Raw genomic sequence first — 14277 nt, 5'->3', positions numbered from 1 at the left:
GGGGAGAGGGAGAGAGGGGGAGAGGGAGAAAAGGGAGGGAGGGAGAAATAGAGTGACAGAGAGGGGGAGAGGGAGAAAAGGGAGGGAGGGAGAAATAGAGTGACGGAGAGGGGGAGAGGGGGAAAAGGAGTGATGGAAGGGGAGAGAAGAAACGTACTATAGTAACTCAAAGTGAAGGGTTCTCTCTCTCGCTCGCTCTCTTTTCAAAATTATTTCTTCCTCTTTGTAATTTTCTGCCTGGTCGCATCTGACGCGCTGCTTTGTTTGTCGCCCTGTCGGTGGCACGTTGATTTATGCATATTTGATTTGTAAATGTCACTCATTACATTCCCCCCCCGACTCTCTCAAATGTCTCGCATCTCATTCGCATAAACAAATACAGCAGCATTTTGTTAGTCAGTCGGCTTCTTTCAACCAATAACAACCAACAAGGGCCTCCCTTTGATAAAGGTCTTGGTCTGTATTCAGAAAGCGTCTCGGAGTACAAGTGCTGATCTAGGATCAGCCCCCCCCTCCATTTCAGCGGGTTTCTTATGATCTAGAAAGGTAAAACTGATCTCAGTTTAGCAGAGGAGGATGTGGGTTTCATTCTTAAAATGGGCGACACACGCAGGTTGACCTTGATTGTCCTGGAGGCAGAACGGAGCAATTTCCCCTTAGATAGGACAGTTGCAAAGTCTAAATTGGCCAAACTGTTAAATAAATTAAATAAAATAAACGTGGGTCTTAATTTAATGTGAGGTTAATGTGCCAAATTCTTTTTCTGCTCTTGTTTTCTTTAATAGGATGTTGGTGGGCGGAGCTGTGGTGGTCGTCAGCAAAACCTGGGCTCGCTCGGGTGTGTCCCGGGGATAAACGCACCTTTCCTCCATACGTCAAGGAGACTCACTCCATGCAGACACACCATTGTTGTTTTTTGTTGTGGCATTCTGGGGCTTCTTTGTGTTCATTTGTTTTGGCACCTCTCAACACCCCTCATTATCACCGTCTATGCACGCTTCCACTCACTCACACTACTGACTACATACACCATTGTTTATAGTTTACTCTATTTAATGAATATGTTTATTTTTTTATCTCCGCGTCGTCTCCCTCTGTTGCGGGCTACAAGACGGTTCGTAACACTAGGCATTGGGGTTAAGGTTCAGTTTAAAAATCACATTTTATGACTTTGTGGCTGTGCTAGCTAGTGATCACTCTGCAGAGCTGCCTCCAGAAATAGATTGATGACGAAAAACACTAACCTTCAGGCCATACACACTGAATATAGTACACACTCTCTCACAACCACACACGCTCTGGTACTGTGCCCAGAGCACTTCCCGACCCTTGACAGATGGGGAGGGAGCCATAAGGTGTATAGGAGGAAAGAACACACACACACAGAGAGAGAGAGACAGAAACAGACATTCAGAGAAAGACATTCAGACAGACAGACAAAGACATTCAGACAGACAGACAAAGACATTCAGACAGACAGACAAAGACATTCAGACAGACAGACAAAGACATTCAGACAGACAGACAAAGACATTCAGACAGACAGACAAAGACATTCAGACAGACAGACAAAGACATTCAGACAGACAGACAAAGACATTCAGACAGACAAAGACACACACATAGGGAGCGAGACAGAGAAAGACATTCAGACAGACAGAGAAAGACATTCAGACAGACAGAGAAAGACATTCAGACAGACAGAGAAAGACATTCAGACAGACAGAGAAAGACATTCAGACAGACAGAGAAAGACATTCAGACAGACAGAGAAAGACATTCAGACAGACAGAGAAAGACATTCAGACAGACAGAGAAAGACATTCAGACAGACAAAGACATTCAGTCAGACAGAGACACACACACACAGAGAGCGAGACAGAGAAAGACATTCAGACAGACAGAAAAAGACATTCAGACAGACAGAGAAAGACATTGAGACAGACAGAGAAAGACATTCAGACAGACAGAGACACACACACAGAGAGCGAGACAGAGAAAGACATTCAGACAGACAGAGAAAGACATTCAGACAGACAGAGAAAGACATTCAGACAGACAGAGAAAGACAGACAGACAGGCAAAGACAGACAGACAGGCAAAGACAGACAGACAGGCAAAGACAGACAGACAGGCAAAGACAGACAGACAGGCAAAGACAGACAGACAGGCAAAGACAGACAGACAGACAGGCAACAACAAACAGACAGACAGACACCCTGGCAGGCAAGGTCTCCAAATCCACCTCTTACACACGCATACCACTTAACATACAAACCAAACACATTCAAACAATATAAACACCAATAAACATTTCAAAAGCTCCTATCCCCTCTCCACAGACCTCTCCCTTCATCCCGTCTTCGCCATCCCCACAGGCCTTTCCTGTTCATCAGCCCTTTCCCCCTCAGTTCCTCTCAACCACAAACATAACATGCTAGCCCAGCCAGGCACACCCCGTGTCTTACAGATGGGAGCGTTAATCCGCATGATTTACTCTCCGAGGCGTAAAGGCAAGTCCACGGTGCCGCTTAGCCAGAGAGCCCGAGCAGGCACTTCCACGCTGACGCCACAGCTCGGAAATTACACCGCTGCGCTTGGAGAAGAGAGATAAGGCGTGATGCTAACATGCTAACGACAGGCTGCGCCGCTAAACGTTTTACCCGGCTCCGCTTGGGGGAAAGAGGTGAGACGTGACGGGAACGCTGCCACGCTAACGCTAAGAGCGCTAGCGCTCAGCGGCTGCGGTTGGAGGAGAGATTAAACCCGAGGGGTGTGTGTGTAATTGGATTTGAGGTTAACTAATTAGCGTTGTCGGTAAATAAGGCCAACCTTGTGTGTGTGTGTGTGTGTGTGTGTGTGTGTGTGTGTGTGTGTGTGTGTGTGTGTGTGTGTGTGTGTGTGTGTGTGTGTTTCAGACTGAATCAGATGGATTATGTTTAAGAGTAAAGCATGACTGTCAGTCACTTGGGAGGACAGTGGATTGGCATTCAGAAAACATTCACGATAAGACCGTGTACAAGAGATGTGTTTAGCGAGAGGGTGGGTGGGTGTGTGTGTGTTTAGAGAGAGAGGGTGTGTGTTATGACTGTACAGTGTACGCAGGCCTACGAAAAAGGAACACAGTGTATGATGTGCGTCTGTCGATCTGCGTCGGGGGTGGGGGGGGGGGGGGGTGTTTTTAGTGTGTGTGCGCGCGCACGCGCGTCAACACACCAGTCGACAAACGGCGACGGTCCCCACTTGGTATTCCACTGTACGAGCGGCTGACAAGACCGGGAGACGAGCGATTGATATTAGCTTTTATGCTAATGTAGCATTTGGATACGAAGAACAGGGCCACATTTCCATAATGCTTCCTTCAGCCCGCCTACGGAAAGGAAACCCCAAACGCCGCCTGGAGTTCTGTATACAAGCGGTGTTGCCACAGTGCCAACAGCACCCAGTGAGGAAATAAACAAAAGGAGACACAAAAGGAGCTCAGCAGCGAGGATGAGAATGCACAAGTGTGTGTGTGTGTGTGTGTGTGTGTGTGTGTGTGTGTGTGTGTGTGTGTGTGTGTGTGTGCGCTTCTTACACACACCTGAGTATGAGCATGCGCTTGTGTACCAAGTTTGCGTCACTAAGAGCTAACAGCCAAGACATATTCTCAAGCAAGTCTTCTGTAACAGTTGTGGGTTTACAATTCAGTCCCACATCCCCTGTAGTCAGTTAACAAGGCCGGGGTGTGTGTGTGTGCGTGTGTGTGCGTGTGTGTCGAAGGGCGGGAGAGAAAGTGTGACACTCACCTCGGACATGTTGACGAGGCCTTCCTGGAAGGAGCAGTCATTGGCATTCTGGGTGCACATGTGACGGTACTTACACCAGTGGCAAGGGAACGAGCCGTTGACACAAGACAGGCACCTGCAGGTGAGCACGGGGGGAGACGGATAGTGTTAGGAAATGCACAACACAGGCTGGGCACATGCAGCGCGAGAAACAAAGTAAGAAAGGAATCAACCCCGCTCTCTCACTCGGTTGACTCTCTGAACCTCTCTCCAGTCATCCTAAATGTCCTCTGGCTTTACTCTCGTCCTGCTTCTCTTTCTCTCACTGTCCATCCATGTCTGTTCACTGTTCAGTCTTTCCCCCTTTCACAATGTCCTCCCTCTCGACTAAAACCCCTCTCCCCTCCCTCAAAACTCTCTCCCCTCCCTCAACAACCCCTCCCTCAACTTATCCCAACTTACCCTACTCTCCCTCTCTCTCTCTCCCTCCCCCAACTTTACCCTCCCCCTCCCTCTTCTCCCTCCCCCCAACTTACCCTCTCTCTCCCCCTCCCTCAACTTATCTACTCTCTCCCCCTCCCTCAACTTATCTACTCTCTCCCCCTCCCTCAACTTATCTACTCTCTCCCCCTCCCTCAACTTATCTACTCTTTCCCCCTCCCTCAACTTATCTACTCTCTCCCCCTCCCTCAACTTATCTACTCTTTCCCCCTCCCTCATCTTCTCTACTCTTTCCCCCTCCCTCAACTTACTCTCTCCCCTCCCTCAACTTCTACTCTCTCCCCCTCCCTCCCTCTCCCCTCCCTCAACCTCCCTCAACTTACCTACTCTCTCCCCTCCCTCAACTTACCCTACTTTCTCCCCTCCCCTCCCTCAACTTACCCTCTCTCTCCCCTCCCTCAACTTACCCTACTCTCTCTCCCTCCCTCAACTTACCCTACTCTCTCCCCTCCCTCAACTTCCCCTCTCTCTCTCCCTCAACTTCTACTCTCTCCCCCTCCCTCAACTTTACCCTCTCCCTCTCCCCTCTCCCTCAACTTACCTACTCTCTCCCCCTCTCTCTCTCCCTCACTCAACTTACCCTCTCTCTCCCCCTCCCTCAACTTACCCTCTCTCTCCCCCTCCCTCAACTTACCCTCTCCTCCCTCCCTCAACCCCTCTCTCCCTCCTCAACTTACCCTCTCTCCTCCCTCCCTCAACTTCTCTCTCTCCCTCTCAACTTAGCCCAACTTACCCTCTCTCTCTCTCCACTTAGCCCCTCTCTCTCTCTCCACTTCCCTCAACTTCCCTCCCTCTCTCTCTCTCTCCACTTAGCCCTCCTCTCTCTCTCTCTCCACTTAGCCCCTCTCTCTCTCCACCCTAGCCCTCCCTCTCTCTCTCTCTCTCCACTTAGCCCTCCTCTCTCTCTCTCTCCACTTAGCCCTTCTCTCTCTCTCTCTCCACTTCCCCACTCCCCCTCTCTCTCCACTTAGCCCTCCTCTCTCTCTCTCCACTTAGCCCTCCTCTCTCTCTCCACTTAGCCCTCCTCTCTCTCTCCACTTAGCCCTCCCTCTCTCTCTCTCCACTTAGCCCTCCTCTCTCTCTCTCTCCACTTAGCCCTCCTCTCTCTCTCTCTCCACTTAGCCCTCCTCTCTCTCTCCACTTAGCCCTCCTCTCTCTCTCCCTCCTAGCCCCTCTCTCTCTCTCCACTTAGCTCCTCCACTTAGCCCTCTCTCTCTCTCCACTTAGCCCTCCTCTCTCTCTCTCTCCACTTAGCCCTCCCTCTCCACTCTCTCTCTCTCCACTTAGCTCCTCTCCACTTAGCCCTCCTCTCTCTCTCTCCACTTAGCCCTCCTCTCTCTCTCTCCACTAGCCCTCTCTCTCTCTCCACTTAGCCCTCTCTCTCTCCACTTAGCCCCTCCTCTCCTAGCCCTCTCTCTCTCTCTCTCCACTTAGCCCCTCCTCTCTCTCTCTCTCCACTTAGCCCTCTCTCTCCTCTCTCTCTCTCTCCACTTAGCCCCTCTCTCTCTCTCCTAGCCCTCCTCTCTCTCTCTCTCTCCACTTAGCCCCCTCCTCTCTCTCTCCACTTAGCCCTCTCTCTCTCTCCACTTAGCCTCTCTCCACCTCTCTCTCTCTCCACTTAGCCCTCCTCTCTCCACTTAGCCCTCTCTCTCTCTCTCCTCTCTCCACTTAGCCCTCCTCTCTCTCTCTCTCTCCACTAGCCCTCCCTCTCCACTTAGCCTTCTCTCTCTCTCCACTTAGCCCTTCCTCTCTCTCTCTCTCTCTCCACTTAGCCCTTCTCTCTCTCTCCTCTCTCTCTCTCTTCTCTCTCTCCACTTAGCCCTCCTCTCTCTCTCTCTCCACTCTCTCTCTCCACTTAGCCCTCCTCTCTCTCTCTCTCCACTTAGCCCCTCTCCCTCTCTCTCTCTCTCTCTCCACTTCTCTCTCCCTTCTCTCTCTCCACTTAGCCCTCCTCTCTCCACCCTCTCTCTCTCTCCACTTAGCCCTTCTCTCTCTCTCTCTCCACTTAGCCCTCTCTCTCTCTCTCTCCACTTCTCCCTTAGCCCTCTCTCTCTCTCTCTCTCTCTCTCTCTCCACTTAGCCCTTCTCTCTCTCTCTCTCTCCACTTAGCCCTTCTCTCTCTCTCTCTCTCTCTCTCCACTTAGCCCTTCTCTCTCTCTCTCTCTCTCTCTCTCTCACTTAGCCCTTCTCTCTCTCTCTCTCTCTCTCTCTCTCTCTCTCTCTCCACTTAGCCCTTCTCTCTCTCTCTCTCCACTTAGCCCTTCTCTCTCTCTCTCTCCACTTAGCCCTCTCTCTCTCTCTCTCCACTTCTCTCTCTCTCTCTCTCTCTCTCCACTTAGCCCTCTCTCTTCTCTCTCTCTCTCTCCACTTAGCCCTCTCTCTCTCTCTCTCTCCACTTCTCTCTCTCTCCACTTAGCCCTTCTCTCTCTCCCACTTAGCCCTTCCTCTCTCTCTCTCTCTCTCCACTTAGCCCTTCTCTCTCTCTCTCTCTTCTCTCTCTCTCTCTCTCCACTTAGCCCTCTCTCTCTCTCTCTCTCCACTTAGCCCTCTCTCTCTCTCTCCACTTAGCCCTTCTCTCTCTCTCTCTCTCTCTCCACTTAGCCCTCCTCTCTCTCCACTTAGCCCTCCTCTCTCTCTCTCTCTCCACTTAGCCCTCCTCTCTCTCTCCACTTAGCCCTTCTCTCTCTCTCTCTCTCTCCACTTAGCCCTCTCTCTCTCTCTCTCTCCTTAGCCCTTCTCTCTCTCTCTCTCTTAGCCCTTCTCTCTCCACTTAGCCTCTCTCTCTCTCTCTCCACTTAGCCCTCTTCTCTCTCTCTCTCTCCACTTAGCCCTCTCTCTCTCTCTCTCTCCACTTAGCCCCCTCTCTCTTAGCCCTCTCTCTCTCTCTCTCCACTTAGCCCTTCTCTCTCTCTCTCTCTAGCCCTCTCTCTCTCTCTCCCCTTAGCCCTTCTCTCTCTCTCTCTCTCCCTCTCTCTCTCCCCTTAGCCCTTCTCTCTCCCCTTAGCCCTCTCTCTCTCCCTTAGCCCTTCTCTCTCCCCTTAGCCCTTCTCTCTCCCCTTAGCCCTTCTCTCTCCCCTTAGCCCTTCTCTCTCCCCTTAGCCCTTCTCTCTCCCCTTAGCCCTTCTCTCTCCCCTTAGCCCTTCTCTCTCCCCTTAGCCCTTCTCTCTCCCCTTAGCCCTTCTCTCTCCCCTTAGCCCTTCTCTCTCCCCTTTGCCCTTCTTCTCTCTCCTTCTCCCCTTTGCCCTTCTCTCTCCCTTTGCCCTTCTCTCTCCTTAGCCCTTCTCTCTCCCCCTTAGCCCTTCTCTCTCCCCTTCTCTCTCCCCTTAGCCCTTCTCTCTCCCCTTAGCCCTTCTCTCTCCCCTTAGCCCTTCTCTCTCTCCTTAGCCCTTCTCTCTCTCCTTAGCCCTTCTCTCTCTCCTTAGCCCTTCTCTCTCTCTTACTTACCCCCCCACCCTCTCTCTCTCTTACTTACCCCCCCTTCTCTCTCTCTATTTCCCCCCTCTCTACTTACCCCCCCTCTATTTCCCCTCCCCCCTCTCTACTTACCCCCCCACTCTACTTACCCCCCCCCTCTCTCTCTCTCTCTCTCGACAGTATTCACTTCCACCTCTATCCATCTCACATTGTTCCATTCTCCCCGCGGCTTTTAAACCTTCCCTCGCTTTTTGTCTAAAGCCCCATTTCATCCTCAATCTAAGAGCGCTTGCTATGTAAATGCGCCCACTTCGGCCTTGGCGCCCAGAGGTGGCGAGTGATGAGCAGAGAGCCCAGAGAGAAGAGAGCAAAAGCAGGTGGATCCCCCTGAGAGAGACGCCAGGGATCGTGCGAGAGATGGAAAACGAGGGAGAGATAGGGAGAGAGAAAGAGAGGGAGGGGTGTAGCCAAGAGCTTGGTAGAGAAGTCTCCTGGGATAGAGGTATCGAAGAGGGGGGTGGAGCTCTTCTGTCTGGTTTATAGATCAAATCAAATCACATTGTATTGGTCACACACACATGGTTAGGAGATGTTAATGTGAGTGTAGCGAAATGCTTGTGGTTCTAGTTTCGACAATGCAGTAATATCTAACAAGTCATCTAACAATTCCCCAACTACCTAATACACACAAATCTAATGGAATAATAATATATACATATAAATATATGGATGAGCAATGACCGAGCAGCGTAGCCAAGCTGCAATAAGTGGTATAAAATACAGTATATACATGTGATATGAGTAAGATATGTAAACATTATTAAAGTGGCATTATTTAGAGTGACGAGTGATCCATTTGTTAAAGTGGCCAGTGATTGGGGATCCATGTTGGCAGCAGCCTCTCCGAGTTCATGATGGCTGTGTAGCAGTCTGCTGGCCCTGAGATAGAAGCGGTTTCTCAATCTCTCAGTCCCAGCGTTGATGCACCTGTGCCGACCTCGCCTTCTGGATGGTGGCGGTGCGATATGTTGGTCCTCCATTGCTTTGCCACCAGCTGCCTACCAAGCTAATGATTTCAGCACAGAAAACGAAGGCTGGCCGCGTTATTACCTCATGTCTATGTATTGACACGGTCAGCCAGTTGTTGCCTGTCAACAAACCGCACTCGTCAACTCCATCATCGACTCAAATTACCGTCTTTAACAAATCATTGTTTTTTTTGTTGTTAGATTAATGTGTAAAAAAAAAACTTAAAAAAACAACAACAAAAAACACACAAAATGCATCCAAAGCGGATGAACAACCTAAAACCAGACAGAAATCCTCTTACAGTCTCCTCATCTGACATGATCTGTGGGGACCTAACTCACAAATGTAGCTCAATCGATCCCCAAAACACTCACCAAAGTGCGCTTCTCTGTGTAAAACAGAATTTCCCGATTCCAGGGCCGGGGTGAGTAACAGGGCTTTAACTCAAAGCTCTTAAAGTGGCACACGATCTGAATCCATCAAACGTTACCCAGATTATTTTGCCCCCCCTCTTCGTAAGGATCAGAGGCCAAGACTTTAATTCAATCCTAAAGCGCCTTTAATTGACCAATTTAGCCTTGTGCTGAGAGAGCCTGTCCATTTAAAATGAGCAATGGAAATCACAGGCCTCTTTAATCTGACATCAGAGAAGCAAGGAGATTCATCATTGTATAAACAAATGGGAGCAGGCTAGGTCAGGCGAGGTCAGGCTAGGTCAGGCGAGGTCAGGCTAGGTCAGGCTAGGTCAGGCTAGGTCAGGCTAGGCTTGCTAAGAGTTTTGCTTATAACTACATTTCTGCATGGACATTTTAGGCCTCTTATTCCAGCATCAAACCAGGCGGCAGGTAGACTACTGGTTAGAGTGTTGAGCAAGTAACCGAAAGGTTGCTGGATCGAATCCCCGAGCTGACAAGGTAAAAATCTGTCGTTCTGCGCCTGAACAAGACAGTTAACCCACTGTTCACCGGTAGGCCGTCATTAGAAATAAGAACTTGTTCTTTATTGACTTGCCTAGTTAAATAAAAGTTCAAATAAAAAAAAAACGGAAGGAGGGTTGATTAAGCTAGGCTAGGTTTGCACAAGACTGAAACGTAAGCTTCATTAAGGGCTAGTTAGCCTAGCGGTTGGTTCGCTATGGGTTTAGCCTGGACAAAGAACACTTTGAAATTACCATTATAGCACAGTATGACGGTCCATAAAGTGGGGGCCAGCGCGAGCCAAATCCCCAAACTGGTTAAATGTAGGCTTTTCATCTACCAGACAAAGATCCTTTGATTTCTTCATCATGGAAAACGAGCGTGCCGTTTGCAGACTTAAGACTTTGGTATAACGAGCAGGAAAGCAGCACGCAACGACCCCCTACTATCTAACCCTTCTTTACCCCCCTGCGGAGGAACGAGCTCAATACCTCAATAACAGTTACATGGCTTAATAGGAAAGGGGGGTACCTTTCTACCCACTCAAGGAGGCCATTGAGGCTCCCATATGGGGACCCCCGACCACTCCTCCATTGACTTAGAAGTAAGCCCCCCCCCCCCCTCCCCCCAGTAACTCGCTAGTCACCACCCCCCCTGCTTTGCATCCAAGTCTTTGAACTCGGGATACCCAACACAATAGGCTTTGATTTCTCTCTAGCTTTGGTTTGATTATTTTTTACAATAGGGTTTTTCTTTTTATAGGTTTTTATAACATTTATCAGCCTGGGGTGTACTGTATTTGGCAAGACGTACTTGATCAAATTCCTTATTTCGGGAAGGTGCCTTTTATTTCAAATGAACAGTGCTTAATGATGTAAATAGCAGGTAGATTAATTGATAGATTTCAAACTATCTTCACTGCTCTAGTCACTAAAGCGTTCCCTGACTACCTGGCTTTGGACCATAGTTTGTACAAGGGGATATAAGCGCAATTGCGTATCGCGCCTGAGTGCACTTGCCCCAAATGTCACGGGCAGGTGGGTACAAAGTATTTTGGACCTTGACAAATGGGAAAGTCTTGTTCATATTGCCCACACCCTCAAAAAGTATCTACCTCTTTTTGGCTCCGTCTACCTCCAACCTCCTGTTCCAAACCGTTTCTCTCCGCGCATCTCTGGAAGACCGAGTACGACACGGTTTCCTGCGGTGTCTCTATACCGAATTAGACCGTAAGGACGCTCAATCACACATTAGATGACCCAGTCACTACCTGAACCAAATTAACCACAGGGGGGAAAAAAGGTGCTTAGAGGTCTTCATTCTTCGCTATAGAGAGACATCAAACCCTACTTTATTGCCAAACTATCCACATTAGTCCTAATAAATCGTAAATGGGAGGGAGATTTAAAAAAAAAAAAAAATTAATGGAAATATTGAATTAAGAAGTAATCATGGCCGCGGGTGGTTTTCTATTTCAATTTCTCCACCCTTAACTGAAACAGTGGGATCTCTAATTAGATGAATATTGCTATGCAAATTTATGGAATGTTTTAAAAGCGCGGGACCAAGACATAATCAGTAGAATAAATAAGAAGGGGAGGGGGTATGTTCTTTTTGGGTACATGGCGGGTGCGGGTGGAGTGGGGTAGATACTATATCCATATGTATCCATGTCTTTCAACATTGAGCGAGCATATCCCTTAGCGACAGCGATTCTAATTCCATTATGCATGTAAACGTCCATGGTGGAACAGCAAGAAATGATTCAAGAACTGCTTTTGAAGCTCCTTCTGGAGGTTGGGTCTGTGTGTGTGTGTGTGTGTGTGTGTGTGTGTATGTGTTCTGTGGATGAATTGTGTGTTTGCACGTGCGTCCGCGTGCCTATAAATACATATAAGCGTAAAGCACTGTGTGTCTCCCCCCATTAGAGTAGAACTCATCTCAGGTAAACAACGATCTCGCGGTCTTGAAATGTTGAGAGCATCTTTCCCTCGAGTCGTGCCCGAGTCATTACGGAAATGACATTACCAGTCTGATCTCATCATCAGACTCCGAGCACAGATGCCCACAGCAAAAAGTGGTCCGGAGGCACGAGTGCCAGCCAAATAGGATTTACTCAGCACCTTTCCTCATCAACTCGGTATCATTACAACAACAAAAAATGACCACCCCCGAAACCAACATCTTGGATTAGATTTACCACGCAATGGGATTTACTCGGCAATCAGCATCGATCACTGTCGTCTGCAAAGACGTGCATCAGCTCTAATACTGTAGACATGATGTCAACTCCGTTAGGCCAAGTCCTTTATCATATTTGCGGGGTTTATTGCGGCTAATAATGCGACTAGAAGCAGCGCCAGCGTCGCAGGAGCATTAACAATTTAAGAGGTTTCTTTAGAGGCCCTAGCTGGGATCGAACCCACGAGCTTGACATTGTTAATACCACACCCATCTGAACTAATTAGTGGGGTGTGTGTGTGTGTGTGTGTTTTGTGTGTGTGTGTGTGTGTTTTGTGTGTGGGGGGAGGGTACCACGATGGGGCCCTTTTCTCCAAGGAGGCTTGTCTGACTGGCACGGGGGACACTTGACTCGGCTTTGAGGGACCTATGGGTCCCCCTAGCCATCTGCTGCCCTGCGGCTAATACCCTAATCAGGGGGGGGTGGGGGGGGGGGGTCTAGTCCACCCTAATATCCTAGGATAAGTCTATCTGCCCTGGGGAGAGTCTCCCCCAGAGGTCCTGCCTGGCTGGTTGTGGTTCAGATCTTTACTAAGCTGGTCCCTCCAGAGTCATGGCTAAAGACTGGGTTGGGGAAACAGAGGTTGTTTTTGAAGTAACCCAAACACTAACGACGACACAAAGATTATTTCACTGGGCAGATTTTGATACGTATTTGAATATGTATTACCCGGGTAATGAGATACTTTTAGGGAAAGGAGGATATCGAGCCTTTCGGTTTACTTGCCCAACACTGAATGCATTCAACTGTAATGTGTCGTCCGCATTTAACCCGACCCCCTCTGAATCAGATTGGTGGGGGATTAACTGTCTTGCTCAGTGGCAGAATGACCAATTTTTATTTTTTACCTCGTCAGCTCGGGGATTCGATCTAGCAAACATTTTCAGTTACTGGCCCAAAGCTCTAACCACTAGGCTATCTGCCGCCCCTATTTTAGACATCAGGAGCGCGTTTGGGAACCAATACCAGGGACTGTCAATGGCAAATAATGAACTCTACTGATATTATTATCAGTTACAGTAGGATTACAGCCGTTGAACCTCGTCGTATATGAAGGTCTCCAATCGTCACTCAGCTGCGGTAACACGAGCCACCCACGTGCACGGAGGTCACAGGCGGTGATGGGGATGTGTGCGTGTGTGCGGGCGCCCAGGCTTACAGCGTCCTCTCAAGGGGCAGTGTAACACAAGGGGACCAGAGGGAAAAAGAGATAGAAAGAAGAAGGGGGGGGGGGGGGGGGGAGAAGAAAAAGGGAGAATGCAGAGAAAAAGGCCAAACCTGAACGTTAAACAAAAAAAACGCACAACAACAACAACAACAAAACGTTAGAGAACTTACGACGCGCGCACACTGCAGTTGTAGAAGACAAAGTCCACGCCGGCGAACATCTTGCCCGTCTCCTTGGACTTGAGGTAGAGCTTCACCACCCGTTTGTCCCCTGCAGAGACACGCACGTCGCTTAGCAACACGCCATTTATATCATGCATTGGAGACCCTGGAGATTGTAAGCGGGGGGAAAAATAGCTCAAAGAATCACAGGGACCATTAGATTTCATAAGAGCTGATAACAACGCATAATGGCCGATAAGAAATCTGCTTTAGGAACTTAAGTCTAAACGTGTCACTTCTGGGGGAATCTAAATATACGGCTCCTTCATCTCGGGGTTTTTGAAGAGGCGTTACAGGCAACAGTGGTGTCATTGTGGTGTGATTACGCTACAACTGATAACGATGCATAATGCAAGGTAAATGGGACCCACTTCTGAACACTCTTAAGTGTCACTTTGGAGAGGATAAATATAGAGTTGTATTTGGTGCCTTTGGGGAACAATTAGGGGCCAAACATGGGTAGCGACAGAAAAACTCTGAAACTATTATCGAGCCATCCAAATAAAGCCATGAAATGTGCAATTCTGTTCAAGGCAAAACCATCGAGACGAACACAGTAGGACAATTAAAGGGTAGGGCATTGTAATGGCTGGAACGAAAGGAGCGCAAAGGTATTAAAACACATTGACAGCGCTCTATTCCTTCCATCTCCCCCATTACTCCCTTCACCAGCCACCACTTTCGGGAACCCGCGACATCCTTATCGGAGCCACAGTCTCGTCCTTTGCAGGTTCTGGGAAACCACGGCATCGGCATACGCCAGAGGCGCCAGGGACCAGGCGGAGTAACTCACCTTTGTCGCGGGTGATGGGGATGACGTCACGGTCCGAGGGGGACAGGCAGTAGATGCGACCCCCTGGATGCGCCCCTCGGTCTCCACGTAGCCCTCGAAGGAGCAGTTGACCCCCGCAGAGAGGTCGGGGACGTTACGCGCCTCCAGCACCAGCTGGCGACAAATCAATGAAATATTAGGGGATATATTATAGAACACAGTTAAAGTGTGTGTGGGGGGGGGGGG

General features: G+C 49.2%; 1 protein-coding gene across 1 annotated transcript in view; it reads right to left on the bottom strand.

Annotated features, from left to right (window-relative positions):
- LOC135539624 (plexin-A1-like) overlaps positions 1-14277 on the bottom strand; it is a 284575-nt gene that overhangs the window by 109571 nt on the left and 160727 nt on the right. Inside the window, 4 exon segments of the mRNA XM_064965616.1 lie at positions 3789-3903; positions 13209-13308; positions 14053-14118; positions 14121-14205. Coding sequence (XP_064821688.1) covers positions 3789-3903; positions 13209-13308; positions 14053-14118; positions 14121-14205 — 366 coding nt within the window.

The sequence above is a fragment of the Oncorhynchus masou genome, chromosome 5 (assembly GCF_036934945.1).
Source record: "Oncorhynchus masou masou isolate Uvic2021 chromosome 5, UVic_Omas_1.1, whole genome shotgun sequence".
In the NCBI taxonomy this organism is placed as follows: Eukaryota; Metazoa; Chordata; class Actinopteri; order Salmoniformes; family Salmonidae; genus Oncorhynchus; species Oncorhynchus masou.
This window is presented reverse-complemented; position numbering and strand designations above follow the sequence as displayed.